The 22,343-nt window shown below is 42.8% G+C and overlaps 1 protein-coding gene across 3 annotated transcripts in view; it reads right to left on the minus strand.

The window, feature by feature from the left end:
* The window catches only part of FRMD5 (FERM domain containing 5), a 339,478-nt gene extending 322,074 nt beyond the window's left edge, over window positions 1–17,404 (minus strand). For all 3 annotated transcript variants that reach the window (XM_015142115.3, XM_015142118.3, XM_015142112.3), the window contains exon 1: window positions 17,086–17,404. In XM_015142115.3, the coding sequence (XP_014997601.1) occupies window positions 17,086–17,187 (102 nt within the window). In that variant the 5' untranslated portion in view covers window positions 17,188–17,404. The remainder of the gene's footprint in view (window positions 1–17,085) is intronic.
* Between the last annotated feature and the right edge of the window lie 4,939 nt (window positions 17,405–22,343).

Raw genomic sequence — 22,343 nt, forward strand, 5'->3', positions numbered from 1 at the left:
GGTGCCTGTAATCCCAGCTATTTGGAAGGCTGAGGCAAGGAGAATCGCTTGAACCTGGGAGGCGGAAGTTGCAGTGAGCAGAGATCACACCCCTGCACTCCAGCCTGGGTGACAGGGTGAGACTCTGTCTCAAAAATAAATAAATAAATAAATAAATAAATAAATAAATAAATAAAAAGGCAAGTTTACATTGAGGAGATATAGAAAACTATATTTGGAAACCTGGGGTCAAAAGAATAGTGGAAACCTTTGAAATATACCAGAACTCACCCTTACTGAGTTCTATAACATATGAGGAGCATGCCTCCTATGGATACCATCAAGTTTATATATTGCCTATGACAGACTGACAATATAGTCAAAAACATACAGACCATGGCAGAATTCCTCTTGGAATTCAGGATCAGTGTTAGAAAAAGTCCTCCCTCTGAAAGGCGAACTAGTGAAAGTCAACATAAAATTAAAGTTGTCTGGCCAAGTCCTCTAAATTACAGGGAAAATGACATTTAGAGTTGAGTCTCAAGAAATATCCAAGTCTAGGCGGGGCGCGGTGGCTCACACCTATAATCCCAGCACTTTGGGAGGCCAAGGCGGGTGGATCACCTAAGGCCAGGAGTTCGAGACCAGCCTGACCAACATGGTGAACTCTATCTTTACTAAAAATACAAAATTAGCCAGGTGTGGTGGCACGTGCCTATATTCCCAGCTACTTGGAAGGCTGAGGGAGGAGAATCGCTTGAACCCAGAAGGCAGAGGTTGCAGTGAGCCAAGATTGCACCATTGTACTCCAGCCTGGGCAACAAAACCGAAACTCTGTCTTAAAATAAATAAATAAATAAATACCCAAGTCTAATCAAAGTAAACAGTATCCTGTAGACTGGGATGTACCTTTAAAAAAAAGTAAGAAAAGGAAAAATTAACCTGTCTGAAAAAAAGTCATATTAGCATAGGTACAATAATCTGCATGAAGTAGGAGAAGAGAAGACTACCAGCCATTAGTAACTACTACTTAAAGGAGAAAGAAAACTGATTCTGGTAGATACATAATTACTAGAACTCTACTATAGAACAGAGATCATTTATAAGACTTTAAACCTGAAAGAATATCCCTCAAACTCATTTGATTCCCTTTGCCTTCCAAATAGCTTTCTAATCTGGTTTTCCAAAGTCTCTGATGCTAAAAGAAGTGCCTACAATGGCAGAAACTAGTATTCACTATTCCATTATAATTGACAAGCTAAGATTCTGGATTACATATAAAAAACAAAAGCTCTTATGATTTTGGTTAGCATGATTCAATCCCCTAGAACCTGAAATCTGTTGAACGAGGATATAAAGCTGTATTTTGTGTTCTGCAAAACCAAGGACCAGATCATAGATGGAAGCAGTCACCAAGCTCTTCCTTTGACACTTCTTTCTTTAAAAGGAGTATCTGTATTTATAAAGAATATCCTTCACAGAAGGAACACACACATTAAACAAACAACTTATAGAGCCAAGGATAAATTTCTTGAACTACAGAACGTCTGTGCTAAAAGGGGCTGGAGGGATCATCTATTTGTGCCTCCTCATTTGGCAGACAAGAGGGTTACATTGCAATTTTAGAGATTAAGTTACCTAACCAAGGTCTCAAAGTTAATCAGTGCCAGGCATTTAACACAGTTCTCCCAATTCACTCCAAGTTATCATAGAGAGAAGGAAAACAACTGTAGCCAGGCACAGTGGTGTGTGCCTACGATCCCAGCCACTTGGGAAGCTGGAGTGGGAGGATCACTTGAGGCCAGGAGTTCAAGGCTGCAGTGTACTGTGCTCCACACCTGTATAGCCACTGCATTCCAGCCTGGGCAAGATAGTGAGACTCCATCTCTTAAAAAAAAAAAAAGAAAAGAAAAGAAAAAAGGCAAAGACGACAACTCTGTAGTCACAAAGACCTAAGTTCAAATCCTAGCTCCCCGACTTACTACTGCTGGGACATTAAGTTATTTCACTTCTCTAAGCCTCATTGTACTCATCTGTAATTAGAGATATCATTTTTTATCTTATAGATAAGATTAAATGAAAGAATGCATATAAAGTACTTAGCACAGAGACTGGAACAAAGAACCCAATAATTTTTTAATCAATTAACATATATTATAAATTAAAGATATATAATATGGACATTACAGCAAATAACTATGACACAAAAATGACATGTTGTAATATTCATAACTTATCAGTACCTTCATTTTAATTGTAATTATGTCAGAAATATGATTTTAAAAGGAACAAAGAATTACAGAGAAAGGATGTAAAAAAAGAAAACTGGCCGGGCGTGGTTGCTCACACCTGTATTCCCAGCACTTTGGGAGGCCAATGCAGGCGGATAACTTGAGGTCAGGAGTTCGTGACCAGTCTGGCCAACATGGTGAAACCCTGTCTCCACTAAAAATACAAAAATTAGCCAGGCATGGTGGTGGGCACCTGTAATCCCAGCTACTCAGGAGGCTGAGGCAGGAGAATCATTCGAACGTGGAAGGCAGAAGTTGCAGTGAGCCGAGATCATGCTACTGCACTCCAGCCTAGATGACAGTGAGACTCCGTCTCAAAAAAAAAAAAAAAAAAAATACTGCCAAGATACCATTTCTAAATCCTTAATTTTTCTTTTTATTAGAACATAATTGATAATTATATTGGATTATTTGTAAGTAGATAGGTTTTGACATATGATACTTGAGAATAAAATACTGACACATAATTTTGAAAAGTAACTGGATCCTAATCAAGTGAGAAAACATTCTATAGCAATTCTAAACCACAAACACAAACTTAATAATAAACACATTTGGTTAGAAAAGCTACTTTAATCACTTTTTTATTTTTAAGACCAGGTCTTGGTCTGTTACCCAAGCTAGAGTATAGTGGCTTGATGACAACTCACTGCAGCCTCCAACTTTGCGGCTCAAGTAATTTCTCCACCTTAGCCTCCCAAGTAGCTGGAACTACAGGAGCATGCCACCATGCCTAATTCTTTTTATTATTTTTTATAGAGACAGTGGTCTCACTATGTTGCCCAGGCTGGTCTCAAACTCCTGGACTCAAGCAATCTTCCTGCCTCAGCCTCCCAAAGTGTTGGAGGCATGAGCTACTGTGCCCATCCTAACCTTTTTACATTTTTTTATTATGCAATAGTTATAGACACACAAAAAGTTGCAAAAAATAGTATGGAGATGTCCCATGTGCCCTTCACCCACCTTCCCCCAATGGTAAAGTCTTACATAACTACAGTATGTTATCAAAACCAGGAAATTCACATTGGCACTGAAATATAATTCACATATCATATAATTCACCATTTTATAGTATACAATTAAGAGGTTTTTAGTAAATGTTCCCAGAGTTCTGCAACCCTCACCACTAACCACCTTTTAAAGTCATCATAGGCTGGGCACAGTGGCTCACACCCATAATCCCAGTACTTTGGGATGTTGACGTGGGAGGATTACTTGAGCCCAGAGTTTGAAACCAGCCTGGTCAACAAAGCAGGACTCTGTCTCTACAAAAGAATTTTAAAAATTAGCTGGGCTTGGTGGCATGCACCTGTAGTCTCAGCTACTGGGGAGGCTGAGACAGGAGGATTGCTCGAACTCAGGAGTTCGAGGGTGCAGTGAGCCAAGATCATGCCACTGTACTCCAGCCTCAGCAACAGGGCAAGACCCTATCTCAAAACAAAACAAAACAAATAATACCACCATAGCATAATTGTGAAGAATAGAAAACATGATAGGTTCATTTTTTCACCTATTTAGCTCAAGCTATAGGTAACTTTACATTTGCTTTTGCTGTGGTTTTTTTTTTTTTTTTTCGAGATGGAGTCTCACTCTGCCGCCCAGGCTGAAGTGTAGCGGCGCGATCTTGGCTCACTGCAACCTCCATCTCCCAGGTTCAAGCGAGTCTCCTGCCTCAGTCCCTGAGTAGCTGAGATTACAGGCATGCAACACCGTGCCCAGCTAAGTTTTATATTTTTAGTAAAGACAGGGTTTCACCATGTTGGCCAGGGTGGTCTTGAATGCCTGACCTCATGTGATCTGCCTTCCCTCAGACTCCCAAAGTGCTGGGATTACAGGTGTGAGCCACCACGGCTGGCCCTACATTTGCTTTTTTTCTTTTTTGAGACAGAGTCTTGCTCTGTTACCCAGGCTGGAGTGCAGTGACATGATCTCAGCTTACTGCAACCTCCACCTCCCAGGTTCAAGCGATTCTCCTGCCTCAGCATCCTGAGTAGTTGGGACTACAAGCGCATGCCACCACACTCAGCTAATTTTTTGTAATTTTAGTAGAGACGGGGTTTCATTGTGTTAGCTAGGATGGTCTCGATCTGACCTTGTGATCTGCCCGCCTCAGCCTCCCAAAGTGCTGGGATTACAGGTGTGAGCCACCACATCAGGCCTATTTGCATTATTTAATAATCATTTTTTTAGAGCTAATACTTTTATTCATACACATTTACAATCAACATATGTTAAGCCCCTTGGTGACACCTTAGTTACTAGCTGTACAAAGATATCTCTGCTCTTCAAACAGTTCACAGTACACTGAGAGGCAGACACGTGAGAAAATATTCATTTCTTTTTTTGAGATGGAGTCTCACTCTGTCGCCCAGGCTGGAGTGCAGTGGCACGATCTCAACTCACTGCAAGTTCTGCCTCCTGGGTTCACACCATTCTCTTGCCTCAGCCTCCTGAGTAGCTGGGACTACAGGGGCCAGCCACCACACCCGGCTAAATTTTTTTTACATATTTTTAGTAGAAATGGGGCTTCACCATGTTAGCCAGGATGGTCTCTATCTCCTGACCTTGTGATCCGCCTGCCTCGGCCTCCCAAAGTGCTGGGATTACAGGCGTGAGCCACCATGCCAGGGGAAAATATTCACATTTCAATATGGTAAGTGCTATAAGTCCCCCAAGGCACTGCCCAGCAACAATGGGGAGGGAGTCTACCCTGGAACAAGAAGGTTGGTGATCCATGCAGTGAGAAAAGGTGCATACATAAGATGAGACAAGACAATGCTGGAAAGGGAGGTAGCAGAGAGATTATGGAAGGCCTTCTATGCCATGCTAAAAGGCTCCTGTTATCCTGTAGGCAATGGGAAAACCATGCAGGATTTTTAAAAGAAAAAATAATTAGAGTTGCATTTGGGAAACATGTGAAAGATGTGAATGGGCCCACCACTCCACAGGAAGGTAAAACCTACACAATTTGGTCCCCACATCTGGCAAGGGCAAATGCGGAGCCAGGGAATGGAATGTGGTCAGCACTAAATAGTTAGTGGCCCGTCCAGCAGAGGGTTCTATACCCAGCACCAGTGCACTGTGGCAGAGTATTGTGCAGTGAGGTGTTCACTATGACTCACTGATTGTTGAATATTTTAAATGTCACCCCCGCATGGAGGCCAGGCCCAGAGGGCTCCTTTAAACCATTAAGCCTCTATCATCACACACAGCTACAACAAAAAATAGATCTCAGCCGGCACAGTGGCTCACGCCTGTAATCCCTGTACTTTGGAAAGCTGAGGCAGGTGGATCACCTTAGGTCAGGAGTTCGAGATCAGCCTGGCCAACATGGTGAAACCCCGTCTCTACTAAAAATACAAAAATTTGCCAGGTGTGGTGACTTGAGCCTGTAGTCTCAGCTACTGGGGAGGCTGAGGCAGAAGAATTGCTTGAACCCGGGATGTGGAGGTTGCAGTGAGCCAAGATTGCGCCACTGCAGCCTGGGCGACAGAGCAAGTCTCCGTCTCAAAAAAAAAAAAAAAAAAATCTCCAATATTCTTTCATTATCCTCAACCTGCTTCTCCAGATTCTCCCTCCAGATTCTGACCAGGTATTTCTGCTTAAGGCTCCACTTAAGCTCTCACTTAAGGCTCTCACTCCAATCCCTCTGTTTCTCTGGTTTTGATCTTTTGTTTCTCCATTTAGCCAATTATTTTAATTCTCCCTCCACTCTAACTTCGGCTCTCCAGTGTAAAGACTTTACTGGCCATGGAAAGTCCACCTCCTGCCACCATGTCTACCCATTCCTGAAGCACCAGACCTGAACACATAGTAGACACAGAGTCACATTGGTTCCATTAATCCATTACGAAACTATTATCAAGAAAAGTTAATAGAAAACTCTAAACATATAATACAAATCCAGCTAAAGCCCACGGCTTTCAGGAATCTTTAGGTTGGAGCTCCAAGATGTCATTTTATACAATACAGATTTCCATTTGTTTGTACTGCCTCAATTAACTAAATACACAACACTCTTATGTTTAAAAATGAACTTAAAGTACACATATCACATTACGCCTTAGTGTACATTTACATACACTATGATTGCACCTATTTAATGTCTCTTACCACCAAGAGAAGGTGTGACCATCACACAAAGAATCTGACCAACAAAGGTATAACTAGGCAGTGATGGCAATTAGAAATGGTGATAAAAGACTCTATTAAACGAGAGGCTAAAAGTATAAATTAGCATAAAGCAAAGGAAATAATAAAAGATGAACAGAAGGGCTATCTTGTTCAGGAAAGATGGCAAGAAATAAAATTGTGAAATTCAGAAAGTGAAGAAAAAGTAAAATTCTTCCACTTCTTTTGTCATTGTCTTTCAGTCAGAAAGTAGCTTAAGTGAGATAAATCATTAGTAAAAATAGTCCATAATATTTTATAATGACACACTGAAAGATCTCATTTGCAGCAAGATAGTATATCATTATATCTGTCTCTTTAAAAATAATCAGACTGACTAGTATACCCAATATTACAAATTAGAATATGGGTAATATCTCCTTTACCATAAAATTAGAAAGCAGTTCATAGATGTACATTTTATGTGGCTATTCATTTAAACAAACTTTTTAAAATTACATAAGATAGATTAAAAAGTAAGCAAAGAAAGTATTACATTTTCAGATTAGCTGTGCTGCCTAGTTGGTTCAGTATTTTATGTCCTGTAGCTACATCAAGCAAACTCCTCTCCCAGTTTTTTTAAAACCTATTTCACATGTGCTAGAATCTGAAGCTGGGCATAGTTTGAAGAAGTTCCATTCTAGTACTGGGACTTCCTTATGTTTTTATCAGAGTTTCACTGCTCAACAGCCAAATTTCTTTTGATAGTATAACTTCCAAATGGCCTCCCAAAGAGCTGATGGGCTATTCTGTTAGACAGACAAGTGTATACCGAGAAATTGTAGGTTTAATATGCCTTATAACATTCCAGGCATCATTGCCAATCCATGGAGTCCTTCTGACCTACAAACCTCCAATTCCATATAACTTTGGGCCTTTTAGAGTCTTCTAGAGGCAAGGTCAGGCATGGTGGCTCACGCTTGTAATCCTAGCACTTTGGGAGGTTGAGGCGGGTGGATTGCTTAATGTCAGGAGTTAGAAACCAGCCTGGCCAATATGGTGAAACCCCTTCTGTACTAAAAATACAAAAATTAGCCGAGTGTGGTGGCGCATGCCTGTAACCCCAGCTACTCAGGAGACTGAGACACAAGAATTGCTTGAACCCAAGAGGAAGAGGTTGCAATGAGCCGACATCATACCACTGAACTCCAGCTTGGGCAACAGAGTGAGACTCTGTTTAAAAAAAAAAAAAAAAAAAAATGCTTCTAGAGGCTAAAAATCTAAAAGACGGCAGGCTGGATCTTAAATTACCTCTGGAAGTACATGAGATCCTTATGTGAATTGACTAATTCCGCTTTCTTGTGTTTTTTTGTTTGTTTTGTGTTTTTTTGTTTGTTTTTGAGATGGAGTTTCGCTCTTGTTGCCCAGGGTGGAATACAATGGCACGATCTCGGCTCACCACAACCTTCGCCTCCCTAGTTCAAGCAATTCTCCTGCCTCAGCCTCCAGAGTAGCTGGGATTACAGGCATGCGCCACCACACCCAGCTAATTGTTTTATTTTTAGTAGAGACAGGATTTCTCCATGTTGGTCAGGCTGGTCTCAACCTCCAGACCTCAGGGGATCCACCCACCTCGGCCTCCCTAAGTGTTGGGATTACAGGCGTGAGCCACCATGCCCAGCCGTTCTTGTGTTCTGATCAATGTTCTTACCTGCTTGGTTCAAGTCTAACAAAACAAAAATCTTAGTGGCACCTCCTGCCTAGAGTATTTGGAATCCTTTGGAAATCCTGAAGCCAACTTTTCCACTCTATCCTCAAAATTAGACTGAGGCCCAGACTAGAGGTCCTTGGGTTAAGTTGGGGTATAGAGAAAAAAGGCTCTGCACCTGTCTGGAGGTGAAGGATAATTTGCCTAAGGAGTGCCTGGATGGAGTGCCAGACTATGAGGGTTCCTAATGATTTGGCTTTTTCCTACTACAAGTTCACTGAAAGTGGCCAGACATTTGAGTGTGCCCTAGGGCATGCGGATTTGATGTACCACTATTTATTTCAGGTCTTGGGCCTGTGGGCCTTTGCTAATTTTTCTGGCTCCCACAATACCACTTCACAGCAAGCCCCCTTAATCTCTCCAATAAAGTGGAGTGTCTGTATTGTCAGTCATCCCCTATTCATCAGTCTTTAGACTATCCCTTCTTTTTCTCCTTTTCCAGAGCAAAATAACCTATTAGCATTGGCATTCTGCCGAACACTGATTGCCCAGTGCTTTCTTGGAGGTTCCCATCCCCAAAGCTCTAGCCTGGCATTGTGTTGAGTGCTCAAAGTACACCCTGTATAGGGCTGGGAACTTCGAAGCTGTCAGGGGTTCACTGGGGAATTCAGAGACGCAATCTTCAGTCCTCAAGAGAAGCTATTTTTGGTGGCCGCTTAGGTTTAGGAACAGAGATGCTGAAATGTGCCTTTTAGGACTCCATGGGTCACGTTTCTTAACTGTTAATGCACAATTGGGGCTGCACTATATTCGTCAAAGGATTTTCAAACATCAGCTTAATGTTGCAATTTGATACTCTCTTTTTTGTCAGATGATTAAACTGATCCCGAAGAGAAGAGTCCTCTTGGAAATAAAATTCACATGTAGTTACTGCAGCCACAGAATGAAGATTGAAATCTGAATCCACCTTTTCTTGACATAATGCCATTGCTTTGTGAAGAATCTTAATTTGTGTTATACAGTTTTAGAATTAGATTTAATTCATCACTAGCTTTATGCATTATTAGTTTAGATTGATTCCTCTCTGCATGTCAAGTATGATTGAAATTTACTGACAGTAATTTTCCCTAAGCAGATTTCTGTTGTTTGACTCAACTGTACCAGAGTAAGTCAGATAAACACACTAATGAAAAAAACTAAAGACTTTACATTTTTAACTTTTCCACTTAGAAGTAGTCTGCTGTTAACTCAATCTGGAATGCTCTTTACACATCCCCACACCATTTTATGCTTTTGCCAATTTTTTTTTTTTTTTTTTTAAGAGACAGGGTTTCCATCTGTAGCCCAGGCTGGAGTACAATAGCACAATCATAGCTCACTGTAACCTCGAACTCCTGGGCTTATGAAATCCTCCCACTTCAGCCCCCTCATGTAGCTAGGACTATAGGCATATACCAACATGCCAGCCTAAATTTTAAATTTTTTGTAGAGACAAGGTCTTGCTATGTTGCCCAGGATAGACTCAAACTCCTGGCCTCAAGGGATCCTCCTATGTTGGTCCCCGCCAAAGCACTGAGATTACAGCACCTGGCCCTGCTGTTGGCAATTTTTCACAGCCTGGTTCAAATTTCGTCTCCTTTGAAAAACAATTATTTTTTAATCCCTCCCCATCTCCCAAACTCCAACCCAAATTTACATTGCCACAACATATCCCCTTGTCTTAGCTCCAAATTCTATGATGCTTTATAGTTTGTTATTTATGTGTTTGCAATCCCTAAATTGTAAGCCCTTCCAACAGGGGCCTTGACTCTTCCTTTCCCCCAGTGCGTCAAGTTGTGAACAAAATTTGTTTGAAATAACAATATACAAATATACAATAATCATACTGTTTTTAGGTCAGGAGAGACAAAAAATACTAACCAATAAATACAACAGCATCAAACTGGTATAATGACACACTGCAGAATCTTTAGACTCCTACCCACTTGAAAATAGGTATGCGTATCTGTAGACAACCTAGCATTCACCTTGCAAAGGAAGAGAATCTACTAAGACAATTCAGGAATAAATCAAAAGTTAGAAATGTGAGATTCATCATTCGCCTCTTCTTCTCCCTCACCTTTTATATCCAGTCAATCAACACTTGTCCATTTTACCTACTAAATCTCTCTCTAACCCAGTAGTAGCAATTCTCAAACCTCATTAAGCCTAAGAATCACCTGGAAGACTTGTTAAACAGACTGCTGAACTCCATCCCCAGAGTTTTTGATTCACTAGGTCTGGGATGGAGTCAAGAATTTGTAGTTCTAACCAGTACCCAGGTGATACGGATAATACCTATCTAGGGGCCATACTTTGAAAACCACTGCTTTATCCAATCCCTTATTTCACTTTCCATGCTTTTGAGAGGCCTCACAATTTCTACTGAAGGAAAAGGGTTCCTGAGTTGTGACATAGTAAAATGACTCAAATGAGGCATAAGAATAGCTAGTTTTGGTCCTGATTTTGAATGGTTTCTCTTGGTGGGCAGTGGTTGTCTGAGGCTTTGAACTGATCTTTAACACACAGGAATGAGTTCTAGGCGTTTCTGGAGTGGTCCAGAGCACCTCTAAATACAAAGCAGCAGATGAGGTCATGGTAATTCAGGGAGTCAGAAGTGGAAGGGTGGGGGGTTGAAAGCTATAATCACTGTCAAAGGGGTGTTTTCTGTAGACAAGTGAATGGAGCTATTGTACACAAACTCAGTGGTTGCCAAGCATGTGGCCCAATTATTTTGCCTTCATGAGCATGGCACGGAAGGATCTCTTTAGAGAACTTGATTCACACAAGTTTGTGTTTAGTCTAACGGTAGCAGGCAAAAGCCTGGGGAATTTGAACCTAAGAGTCTTTACAAGTTCCTGCCTCCCAAATCTAGGATATGGTACTAGAAAGTTGGTAAGATCACGAAAGTAAAACACAATCCTTAAAAATAATACAACAATTACAACTGTTGAAAGACCAATATAGGGGCCTATCTTGGGTCAAAATGTTGACACCAATAATGAAGATCACATGTTGACCTTGGGAGGCAAAAGGTTCATAATTTAAATTTCTCTGAGACGGTTTTAGCTCATGGAGAAACTGGAGGTTAGGAATATGTGAACTTAGACCCTCTGCTCTCCCTGGTTTATCTTTGGCTCTACCTGTATTTAAAGTGCTTGTAAAAATCCAGACTTTTTTTTTTTTTTTTTTTTTTTTTTTGAGACAGAGTCTTGCTCTGCTGCCCAGGCTGGAGTGCAATGGCGCTATCTCGGCTCACCGCAACCTCCGCCTTCCAGGTTCAAGCGATTCTCCTGCCTCAGCCTCCCGAGCAGCTGGGATTACAGGCATGTAACACCATACACCTGGTTAATTTTTGTATTTTTAGTAGAGACAGGGGTTTTACCATGTTGGCCAGGCTGGTCTTGAACTCCTGATCTCAAGTGATCCTCCCACCTCAGTCTCCCAAATTGCCAGGATTACAGGCACGAGCCACCATGTCTAGCCAAAAGTCCAAAAAGTTTTATTGGTCACCAGGGTCTAGGGTCTTAAAAGGAATGGAAGACCTGCTTCAATTGCCAGGACAGACATATGAATTGGCGATTTGCTGTCTTAGGTGAAACACCATTCTCCCTGCAACATGGGAATGGAAATGCTTTAGTATCCTTCAAATTTCCTAGCTGCATAAGAAAACCACTGAGGTGGTTGGCCTAAGCCCAAAAGGGTCAAGGCCAGAAAACAGAGGGGCAACAAGCATCACCTGGCCTCCAGGAAAGCAGCACTGTCCTTTCTGGGCACTACAGAAGTCAGAAACAGAAGCTATAAGGTTGCTGCCAAATCCTCCATGATATTCACTTCTTTAGTACAAGCCCTAACTAGGCACATTTGGGGGACGAGCAACTCACAGTAGGCTACTCCATGAAACAGGGTCTGCAGAGTCAAACAGGATGTTATAGATGAGGCTATCAAAGGTGAATTCAGCTTAAAATAGATATAACTAGAAACAGGATGGGACGCACAGTTCGCTTCCTCTTGGAGCAAGAGGTGAGAAAATGAAGCTGTGAGGAGGTCTGTCTCCTGTTTTATGGGGTACTAAGGGGGAAAATGTGAGGGAAACTTCTGTAGCTATGGTGATCTCTACACTCAAAATCCTAATTCTGGCAGAACTCTAGCACTCCATGAAGTACTGCATCACACAGTATTCATTTGATCTAAGCCCTCCAAACTTGCACAGATGGAGGCGGGGGGACCCGAAAGTTTTGAAATCCTAAAAGACAAACCAAAAAGTCATAGGAGCTATACCAACTGGCACTCCACTAATTCAACAAAGGATAATTGCAGAAATTGACTTCATAAATACCTCAAAGACCTCATAAATACCACACTAACGTACTGTACTTCTCACCAAGGAGAGGGGTCACACAGCAAAATGGTTTGCAATGGAATGGATTAAAACTATAAAGGGTTATACAATTGTTAGAACTGTTTATTGTTTTCAGGAATAAGAAATTTTGAAGTGAAGTTAACATAGTAATCATGTAGCACAAACAAATTAGAACAAATATTTATTGAACTAAAACTATGTAAGGCATCAGACTAGATGTGATAATTCTTAGGGTTTATGATTTATAGCTTTCTCTTAATCTATTATAAATACTAGAGTGCCTGGCAAGCACAGGGCTCAATATATTTGTTCTCTCCCTCCCTCTCTCACCCTAGCTACCACAGCTACTAAGTGTTTGAGCCACAATCCAATCCAAATATTGGTTATACTATGGAAATGCCCCTGCACACACATTCTATTTATGGTAGTATCTTATTTAACTGCACAATTTAACCTGGCTGCTTAATCCATTATTTTAATGTGTCTCCCAGTAAAATCAAATTCATTTCTAAAGTAGCTCACCTTTCAGTAACCACAAAAAACTGATTAACATTTCTGACTTGAAAATAGGTATTTTTCAACACATACTTCTACTAGAAATTTTGCAATATATATTCTTTTAATTTATAAACTATTACAAGCTGAAAGACAATTAAAAATCTATTCCTAGCCGGGCGCGGTGGCTCACGCCTGTAATCCCAGCGCTTTGGGAGGCCGAGGCGGGCGGATCACAAGGTCAGGAGATCGAGACCACGGTGAAACCCCGTCTCTACTAAAAATACAAAAAATTAGCCGGGCGCGGTTGTGGGCGCCTGTAGTCCCAGCTACTCGGGAGGCTGAGGCAGGAGAATGGCGTGAACCCGGGAGGCGGAGCTTGCAGTGAGCCGAGATCGCGCCACTGCACTCCAGCCTGGGCGACAGAGTGAGACTCCGTCTCAAAAAAAAAAAAAAAATCTATTCCTGGCCGGGTGCAGTGACTCACACCTGTAATTCCAGCACTTTGGGAGGTGAGGCGGGTGGATCACGAGGTCAAAAGATAGGGACCATCCTGGCCAACATGGTGAAACCCCGTCTCTACTAAAAATACGAAAATTGGCCAGGGGTGGTGGTGGATGCCTGTAATACCATCTACTTGGGAGGCTGAGGCAGGAGAATCACTTGAACCGGGGAGGTAGAGGTTGCAGTGAGCTGAGATCGCACCATTGCACACCAGCCTGGGCAACAGAGCGAGACTCCAACTCAAAATAATAATAATAAAAATAATCTATTCCTTATAAGCAGGGCATAGTGGTGCACTTCTGTAGTCCCAACTACTTGGGAGGATGAGGCGAGAGAATCACTTCAGCCCAGGAATTCAAGTCCAGCCTGGGCAACATAGCAAGATCCCGTTTCTTAAAAACATAAAAATCTATTCCTTAGGATATTACATGCTTAAGCATGTAAATGACTCCTTCAGTACACTGAGTTCAAAGATATTAGGTATCTTTTCATTTTTTAATTTTCCCTATTTTCTCCCAAATAACAAAGGAAGGTGATACATGTGGTAAATAAATATATATATATATATCCATAAATGAAACAGATGAGTGAAGAACAGATGAGTAGACCAGATCTGCATTTACGAGGCAATGACCTTCAAAACGGGCAGGGAGCTGTTAACAATGTTCTTCACAGGGGAGCAATTATACTACAAACCTCCTATGTATACTTTCATTTCTCATGGTCTACAAATACATTTGCATACCAGAAAGAGTGAAAGAATAGTCTGGTAACTGTGGCAACCCTCACTGAAAACATACAAGGCATTTTCATTACCTTAATAATTACATCCTAAATGCCAGATCAGAATAAATGCTGCATTACGAAAGGACAAATACTTTGATGGAATTTCCTACAACTGAAATTTACCAAATGTAACTATCATAACTCCAACCCAGTGATACATTTCTGATTCTGTAATACCCTAAGTAGTCTCTGATTATGCTGAGGCAGTAAAATCATTCTAAAATAGATACCTTATTTAAACAAAAATATGGCATACAACACTTTAAGGAAAATGAGTTCAAATTATCACCCTAAAAATTAAAATATACAGTGCTACAATGCCTAAAATGTTGGGAATATTGCTTAACCTAATAAGAAGCTCACAGATCCTTTCCATACTGATTTAAAAGATCCTGTGCCCAGTATTTAACAAACAGTATTTAACAAATAATCACGTGCACACATACACACACACACACACTACAGAAATGCATGAGGAAAAGTTGATAAGAAAAGCTCAATTACTAAATGTTCAAAAAAGCTACATGAAGAAAATATTATTTTCATATAAGATACTGTCTTTTTGCTACATTTCCTCACATGAGTAAAAACAAAAGCAATTTACAAAAGTGGTGCCAAAGAATGACAACATCACATATACTTTACAATCCCTGTTTTTTAGATTCCACGCAAAAATCACAATGCACAATCATTAACATGTCTAGACAGTGGACACTTACTACAGTGTGGCCATATTACACCACGCTTAATTTTTTAAGTGGCCTAGATATTTTATAAAATTAAATTGCAAAATGTAAAATGAGAGCAGTAGGAAAATAAGTACAACCATAGTAGGATATAGCAAGCACAAACCCAATAAGTCCTCTTTAACTCAAAAATATTCTTTTTCTAAATGGTAATAAAAACTATCCACAATTATAATACCAATCAAACAACCTCAAAGGTTCCACTAACTGGGAAAAAAATAACTAGTTGACTCATTGCAATACTTTAAAACCACAAGGTTAACAATCATTTCTAGCGAAATGGTGATGTGAATTGTGTTTTATTTGTATTCTACACCTTGGCAAAAGTTAGTGACCTGCCTCAGAAATTATTTCACATACCCCAAAAGTATTCTTAGGACTCATGAAGTATAAATCTCACACTGCCCTTGATATGCTATTGGATAAATGTTTTAAATTTTAAAGCAAAGGATAAAGACTTTTAAAAAGCTCTAGACAATATACTCAAATGGTGAAGATGTCAACTCAATGTATTCTCCTACCCCAGCAAAAGAAAAAAAACAAACAAAAAAAAATTGGACATGGCACAACGATACAATAGGAACAAAAAGTAGTATTCCACTCATTCAGCAAGGAAATAATACAGAGCATCTCTCTATCATATTCAACTACAAAAATCCTTTCACTTGATGGCTAGCATCTTTATGACTGCTTAGTCTGTATTTAAGTGGCCTTAAAAAGAGATTCTGTGCTCTTTCTCTACCCTCACGGATCTTTGACAACAGTCAGCACTTATACCCAGAGCTGGTTTCGAGGGGAGGGAGAAAAGGGAAAGTGAGGAGAAGGCTGAACTGAGCACGGAGTCAGCAGGGAGCAGCTGCTCTCATACACTACCCAGTGTCTTTCTCACACACCGCTATTTTCCGCTATTGAGCACTGTCAGCAAAAATAAATAAATAAGGAGGCGGGGGGGACAAGGAGACACTGAGGGTAGGACCCAGGCCGACAGTTTTTGTCTGTCACATCTGAGCCAGAAGCCTCCTGTTTTCCTGCTGCAAAGGCAAAGGATCAGGTGAGACCCCTCCGGGTCCAGCTCAATTCGCTTCTCCACAAAGAGCCGCTTCCGGCGATGAGCGCAGGATCCTCCTGGCTGATGAACTGAACACCGGAGCATTGTCAATGTTTTCAATCTCTGACTTTTTCATAAGGGAGGAGAGAGGGCTGTGACTGCATTCCCGGGAAAGACTACTACTCCTGACGTGCACACAGCAGTAGTGAAGGAACATGAGCAAGAGGTTGTAAAAATCCCTTCAAAAATACCAGGTTCTGAAAGAAATGCTGTTCAGCATTACCGTATTGTTGGCGTTTTTCGTAAGTCGCCGATTCTTCCTGGCCACCGCCAAGCCCCAAATCGCTGGGACTTGTTGCTAAATCTTTACCTCACGTCCCCCAGAACCGCCCAACACAATAAGATTTGGGGGTCGAAAGGCAAGAGGGGGCCTAAATCTCTAAAGCCCAGAGGACTGGGCTTCCTTCAATAGGCCACTCCGCATGGGCTGCGCGTTCAGTTCTACCTTCTGAAAGCTCTGACTCACAAACGGGGTGAGGGGGGAGGAATTATGACATAAACCATTATCCTTCCAACCCAAGAGATATAAGAAAAGCCAGCCATACGTCCTTGCCCGGCCAGAGAGCCAAAGCCTGAGCCCCCGACGGGGCGGCCGGGCTAGGAGCCTAAAGCCCTACCCGCCTCCCTCCGGGCGCCCCGGAAAGGTGCACCCTACCCGGGCGGGCTCGAGGAACCAGGACGGGGCGCCCTCACCCAAGGAGAGCAGGGGAGGACTTGGGGGTGTGGGACGCGGAGACTAGCCCCGCGGCGGCGGTGACACACCGGGTGCCAGGGCTCCGGCAGGGGCTCCGGTGAAGGCGCCCTGCAGCACTAGGGTGGTCCGCCGCAACCAGGAACGGACAAAGCACGGCGCTGGGGCTGGGGCGACCCCCGGGCGGCGGCCGCCGCCGGTCAAGTTGACCGGACTTGGGGGACTAGGGGGTCCCGCGGGCGGGGCGGGGCGGCGCGGCGCTGACCTGGATGGTGCAGGTGTACTCGCTATCGTCCAGCAGCCGCACGGTGCAGCTGTACTCGCGCTCCAGGCTCCTGCTGCTGCCGCTCATCAACCTGCTCAGCATCTTCCCGCCCGCCCGCCCGGGAGCGACGCGGCGACGCTGCGGACCCTGGACGAGGCGTCCCTCAGCCCGGCAGCTCCGCGCCGACCCCGGGCACCTGCAACATCACCCCGGCCCCGTCGCTGCCGGTGCCTCCTGCTGGCCTCGTTCCTCCTCCTTGTCCTCCTCCTTCCCTCAGCCGCCACCGCCTCCCCCCAGCCCAGATCAAGCGCCGGGCTCTGTCTCCTCCGCGCCCGAGTGCCCGTGCCCAGCTCGCTGGGCGGGGCCTCAACCGGAGGGGGCCAATGGGGATCAGCGCGGCGGAACCTAGTGTCAGACCGAAAAGCCAATCGGAATAGAGTACTGGAATGATGGGCGGGGTAAAGAAGCAATCACAGAAAAGCAGTGGGACCTAGTCAAGCTGGAGCAGCCCTCTAGCGTCCCAAATGAGGGGCTCCTCTCCGCCCTGTGGTTCCTATGGATGCTGTTTCCCCTCCCCCGGGCCAGGTGTGAGCACCCAACTGGATTGATGTCTGCCGCCTGAAATACACTTGATCTGTGTTTCTGAAGCCAAGCCCCGCACCCTTCAACGCCGCGGTTCCCGCCCTCTTGGGAGCCGGAGCGAGGAGGCGGCGGGATGCTGGATCACAGTCCCTGCACCTGCAGAATGCGGGTACCTCTCGCTCCAGATCAGGCGACTGCCCCCGACCTGTGCTGTACCCTAAGTTGGCCGGTCTGGCCTCTGTGCTCCAGCCCTCTTATTTTGGGAAACAGGAGCTACTTAAATAAAAGCTAAAGGGACCTCAGAGGTTCTTAAGTACTCGGGTTTAATCCCCTAAAAAATCCTCCACTCTAACACCCTTTGCCTCCTTCTTTTTATTTCAGAAGACAAAAGGAGACCGCTCCTTCAGCTGGTAGGGAGCAGAGGAAGCAATGAATCTTCTTGCACTTTTAGAACTGGAAATTATGTATTCAGACTTTCTCAACAGAACAACATAGTATGTCAGGAGGTGTACATCACAAAGAATTGTCTCCTTCTCTTTGTCACCCGAAATTTACAGACTTCAAGGATTTTTACCAAAACTTCACTAAGAGACATTCTCCCTCAAAGATTTTTGATGGGAGGAAATGTTATAAAATAATTGTGTCGGCCGGCGCAGTGGCTCATGCCTGTAATCTCAGGACTTTGGGAGGCCGAGGTGGGCGGATCACCTGAGGTCAGGAGTTCGAAACCAGCCTGACCAACATGGTGAAACCCCGACTCTAGTAAAAACAAAAAAAAAAATTAGCCGGGCGTGGTAGCACGCGCCTGTGATCCCAACTACTCGGGAGGCTGAGGCAAGAGAATCTCTTCAACCCAGGAGGCGGAGGTTGCAATGACCCAAGATGGTGGCCATTGCACTCCAGCCTGGGGAACAAGAGCAAGACTCTGTCTCAAAAAAATAAATAAATAAATAAATAAATAAATAAATAAATAATCATGTCAACATAGAACATTAATGCTGTAATAAATATATTAATTTAAAATAATGAAATAGGCATAATTTCCTATTATTTTCATTTACACTGTTCTTGTTTATAGGTATAACGTATAACAAAAATGAAACTCTACATTAACCTAGAAAACTATTCCGCCTTTAAAGTATGCTTCTTCCCTAGTTTTGGATTCCAATATTTTTCCCAATTTTTTTTTTTTTTTTTGCATGGGGAGATTCATTCTCATTCATTCTCTCTCTTTCTCTCTCTCTCTATCTCTTCCTCCCCCTCTCCCTCCCCCTCTTCCTCTCTATCACCTTAGTAACCTGGACTGCTCTCATTGGTTGCATTCTCCTTCGTGGCATTTAATAGCCATAGGAGCGGGTTTCTCTTTCCAGTGCAATTCCGATGGAGTTAGTTATGAGTACAGAACTAGTAACTCAAGTGTTCCAGGCATAAAACCAAGCATGAACTCCGCTACTTTGTAGCTTCGGCAGGTAGTCTGATGCCTGAAACATAATAGGTATTCAATAAATGTGGAACTGAATACAAAAATTAGCCGGGTGTGGTGGCGAGCACCTGTAGTCCCAGCTACTGGGGAGGCTGAGGCAGGAGAATCGCTGGAACCTGGGAGGCAGAGATTGCAGTGAGCCGAGACCGTGCCACTGCACTCCAGCCTGGGCGACAGAGCGAGACTCGGTCTAAAAAAAAAATGTTGAACTGAGTAAAGGGAATTGATAGGTATTCTACAGCACTTAAATCCCAGAGGAAGAAGACCTGTGAAGAAACTCAAAATTTCAGGAAGATCTTGGAGACAAGTAAAATTATTAATATGCCAAAGTGATATTCTACAAAGCTCAGCTTTGTTATGTAGCTGGAAGAAGATAATGAAATATTTCAGGCTGGGCGTGGTGGCTCACACCTGTAATCCCAGTACTTTAGGAGGCCGAGGTGGGTAGATCACGAGATCAGGAGTTCGAGACCAGCCTGGCCATCATGGTGAAACCCTGTCTCTACTGAAAATACAAAAATGAGCTGGGCATGGTGGCACGTGTCTGTGGTCTCAGCTACTCAGGAGGTTGAGGCAGGAGATTTGCTTGAACCTGGGAGGCGGAGGTTGCAGTGAGCTGACATTGGGCCACTGCACTCCAGCCTGGGAGACAGAGCAAGACTCCGTCGAAAGAAAGAAAGGAAGGAAAGAAAAGAAAGGAAAGAAAGGAAAGAAAGGAAGAAAGGAAGAAAGGAAGAAAGGAAGAAAGAAAGAAAGAAAGAAAGAGAAAGAAAGAAAGATTGATTTCAAAGAAAGAAAGAAAGAAAGAAAGAAAGATTTCAAACAGGAAGAGGTTTTGTTGAAGGTAAAAGTTACTGTCTGTTATAGAATCAACAGAAGCAAGAAAAAATGTCCAAGCTAGAGGAAGCCCATTAGTGTGATGGTAGGAAAGTGTTTTTAACAGGTTATCCAAATAAGCAGCTGCTGGAATAAAAAGGCAAAGCACTATGAATCCAGAAAAGCTCTAAGGAACTGAATGCAGTCTTCTTTCAAAGTATGGCCATAGTTGCAAGCAACAGGGGTGAAATTGTATCTGCTCTGTCAAGGTGTTAAGTAGCATCCTTGCTCAGTCTGAGAAAATCATGACTGAGGCTGGGTGCAGTGGCTCATGCCTATAATCCTAACATTTGGGAGGCCAAGGCAGGCAGATCGCTTGAGCTCAGGAGTTCAAGACCCACCTGGGCAACATGGTGAAACCCCATAGCTATAATAATAATAATAGTAATAACAATAATAATAATAATACAAAGATTAGCTGGGTGTGGTGGCATATGCCTGTAGTACCAGCTACTGGGGAGGCTGAGGTGGGAGGATTGCTTGAGCCTAGGGGGAGGGGAAGGTTGCTGTGAGCCAAGATCACACCACTGCACTCCAGCCTGGGTGACAGAGCCAGATCCTGTCTCAAAAAAAATAATAATAATAATTTTAAAAAATCACATCTGCTGAGATTCTCACCTCACTGAAAGACCAGTTAGATACTCATTCATGCTTAGGTGTAATATCCAGAGAGAACTTCAAACTCTCCCTTCTTCTCTGATATAAAACACTTTGTGAGGAAAACAGAGAATGAAAAAATAATGGAAGAAAAGCAAGAATCTAGAAAAAATAATGGAAGAAAAGCCTCCACAACAAAGTTCATGAGAAGCATAAGGGGAGAGGGCTCATATAAAACTAAACTGAATTTTGGGAGGCTGTGCAGAAGAATCAATTGAGCCAGGAGCTATGACTGTACCACTGCACTCCAACCTGGACAACAGAGCAAGACTTTATCTCTAAATAAAATAAAAAGTAAAACCAAACAGAAATATTTTGTTTATCTTTGTTTTCCTCAAATCTCTTAACCAGGATGCCCAGAATGGAAAGGGTTTACTTAATAAAAGGCCTTATTTGCCCTTGAGAACCAGCGTGCTACAGCTTTCACGTGTCTTTGAGTATAACGGAGGACACATTTAAAAATAAGAATCCAAATTATAATGGCTCTGAACCCCCACCTTGCAAATTATCAGAATATCAGCCCTCTCTTGAATTTCTTTTCCTTCTCTACTATGAGGGAGTCCCCAGGGGAGGTATCCCCCACATATGCCTAAAATAATTGAACAAAGCATTCATCAGTTTCATTCGTGTCTCTACTTCAGATATTCTTCAGTCCCTGCTGTTCTGGGACACTGGTCTCTCTCTTTAGCCAATTCAACCTTCACCATTGCTTTAGATTTTGGCAGGAAGAAGCACTGCCCTCTCTTCACCAGGACATGACAAACACAGGCCCTTCCCATCAAAGTTTTCCCCAACACAGCTAAGAACAGGTTGTAACTCCTAACAATATTTAGAAAAAAAAGAAAAATCCAAAGTGTAACTTGCAAGTATGATATAGCTACTCTCAAAGTCTCATGGACTATGGAATAGACACAGACCTGGCCTTACTGTCAGGCTTCCATTCTGGTTCATGTGGCTGAAGATAGTTTCACCTCTCCAGCAAGAGTTCCCCTGACAGTGTCTTAGGCATTTACTCCCAATCACTGTGAAGAAAACAACTCTCCTTACCCAGGTTAGGGTCCACTTTCCAAGTCCCATTTTCTGTCCCAGGTGCTATCTCTTCCTAGAATGACTAACCATGGAAATATCTACTTTTCTGGAGGAAACCCCACCCTGCATGCCCAAGGGTATGATCTTGACCTCTGATTCAACAGGGCCATCATTATCAGAACACAACAGTCAACATCAGCACATTTCTCACAAAGGTTGAATTATTCAGTCTTTACACATGGGTCAAGGTAAAGCCTTGTCAAAGCCAGTCCAGTCCCTGTGCATAATTATCTCTCCAGAAGAGCAGTGAAAATCGTGCCTGTCCTTGCTTTCCTATATTCATTAGGTCTCAGTTTCTGCTCTCCAAAGAGCAGGGGCTCAAAAGGACATTCACATCTCCACAGAAATAATAATGCATTGACACATATATGCTCTAAATCTGCAGAGAGGAAACAGATTTTCTGTTCTTCTCTTCAATGTCTGCAGAAGCGGTACTTCTACTCCACACACAAAGATTTGCATATTCAAATGAAGCACTCTGTTTCTCAGTCTAAAGCATTTATATTCAGGTTAATGGTTGCTTTATAGTTTTCTAAGAGTGATACATGTCTACTTGCTTGAATATGAGTAA

The sequence above is a fragment of the Macaca mulatta genome, chromosome 7 (assembly GCF_049350105.2).
Source record: "Macaca mulatta isolate MMU2019108-1 chromosome 7, T2T-MMU8v2.0, whole genome shotgun sequence".
NCBI lineage: Eukaryota > Metazoa > Chordata > Mammalia > Primates > Cercopithecidae > Macaca > Macaca mulatta.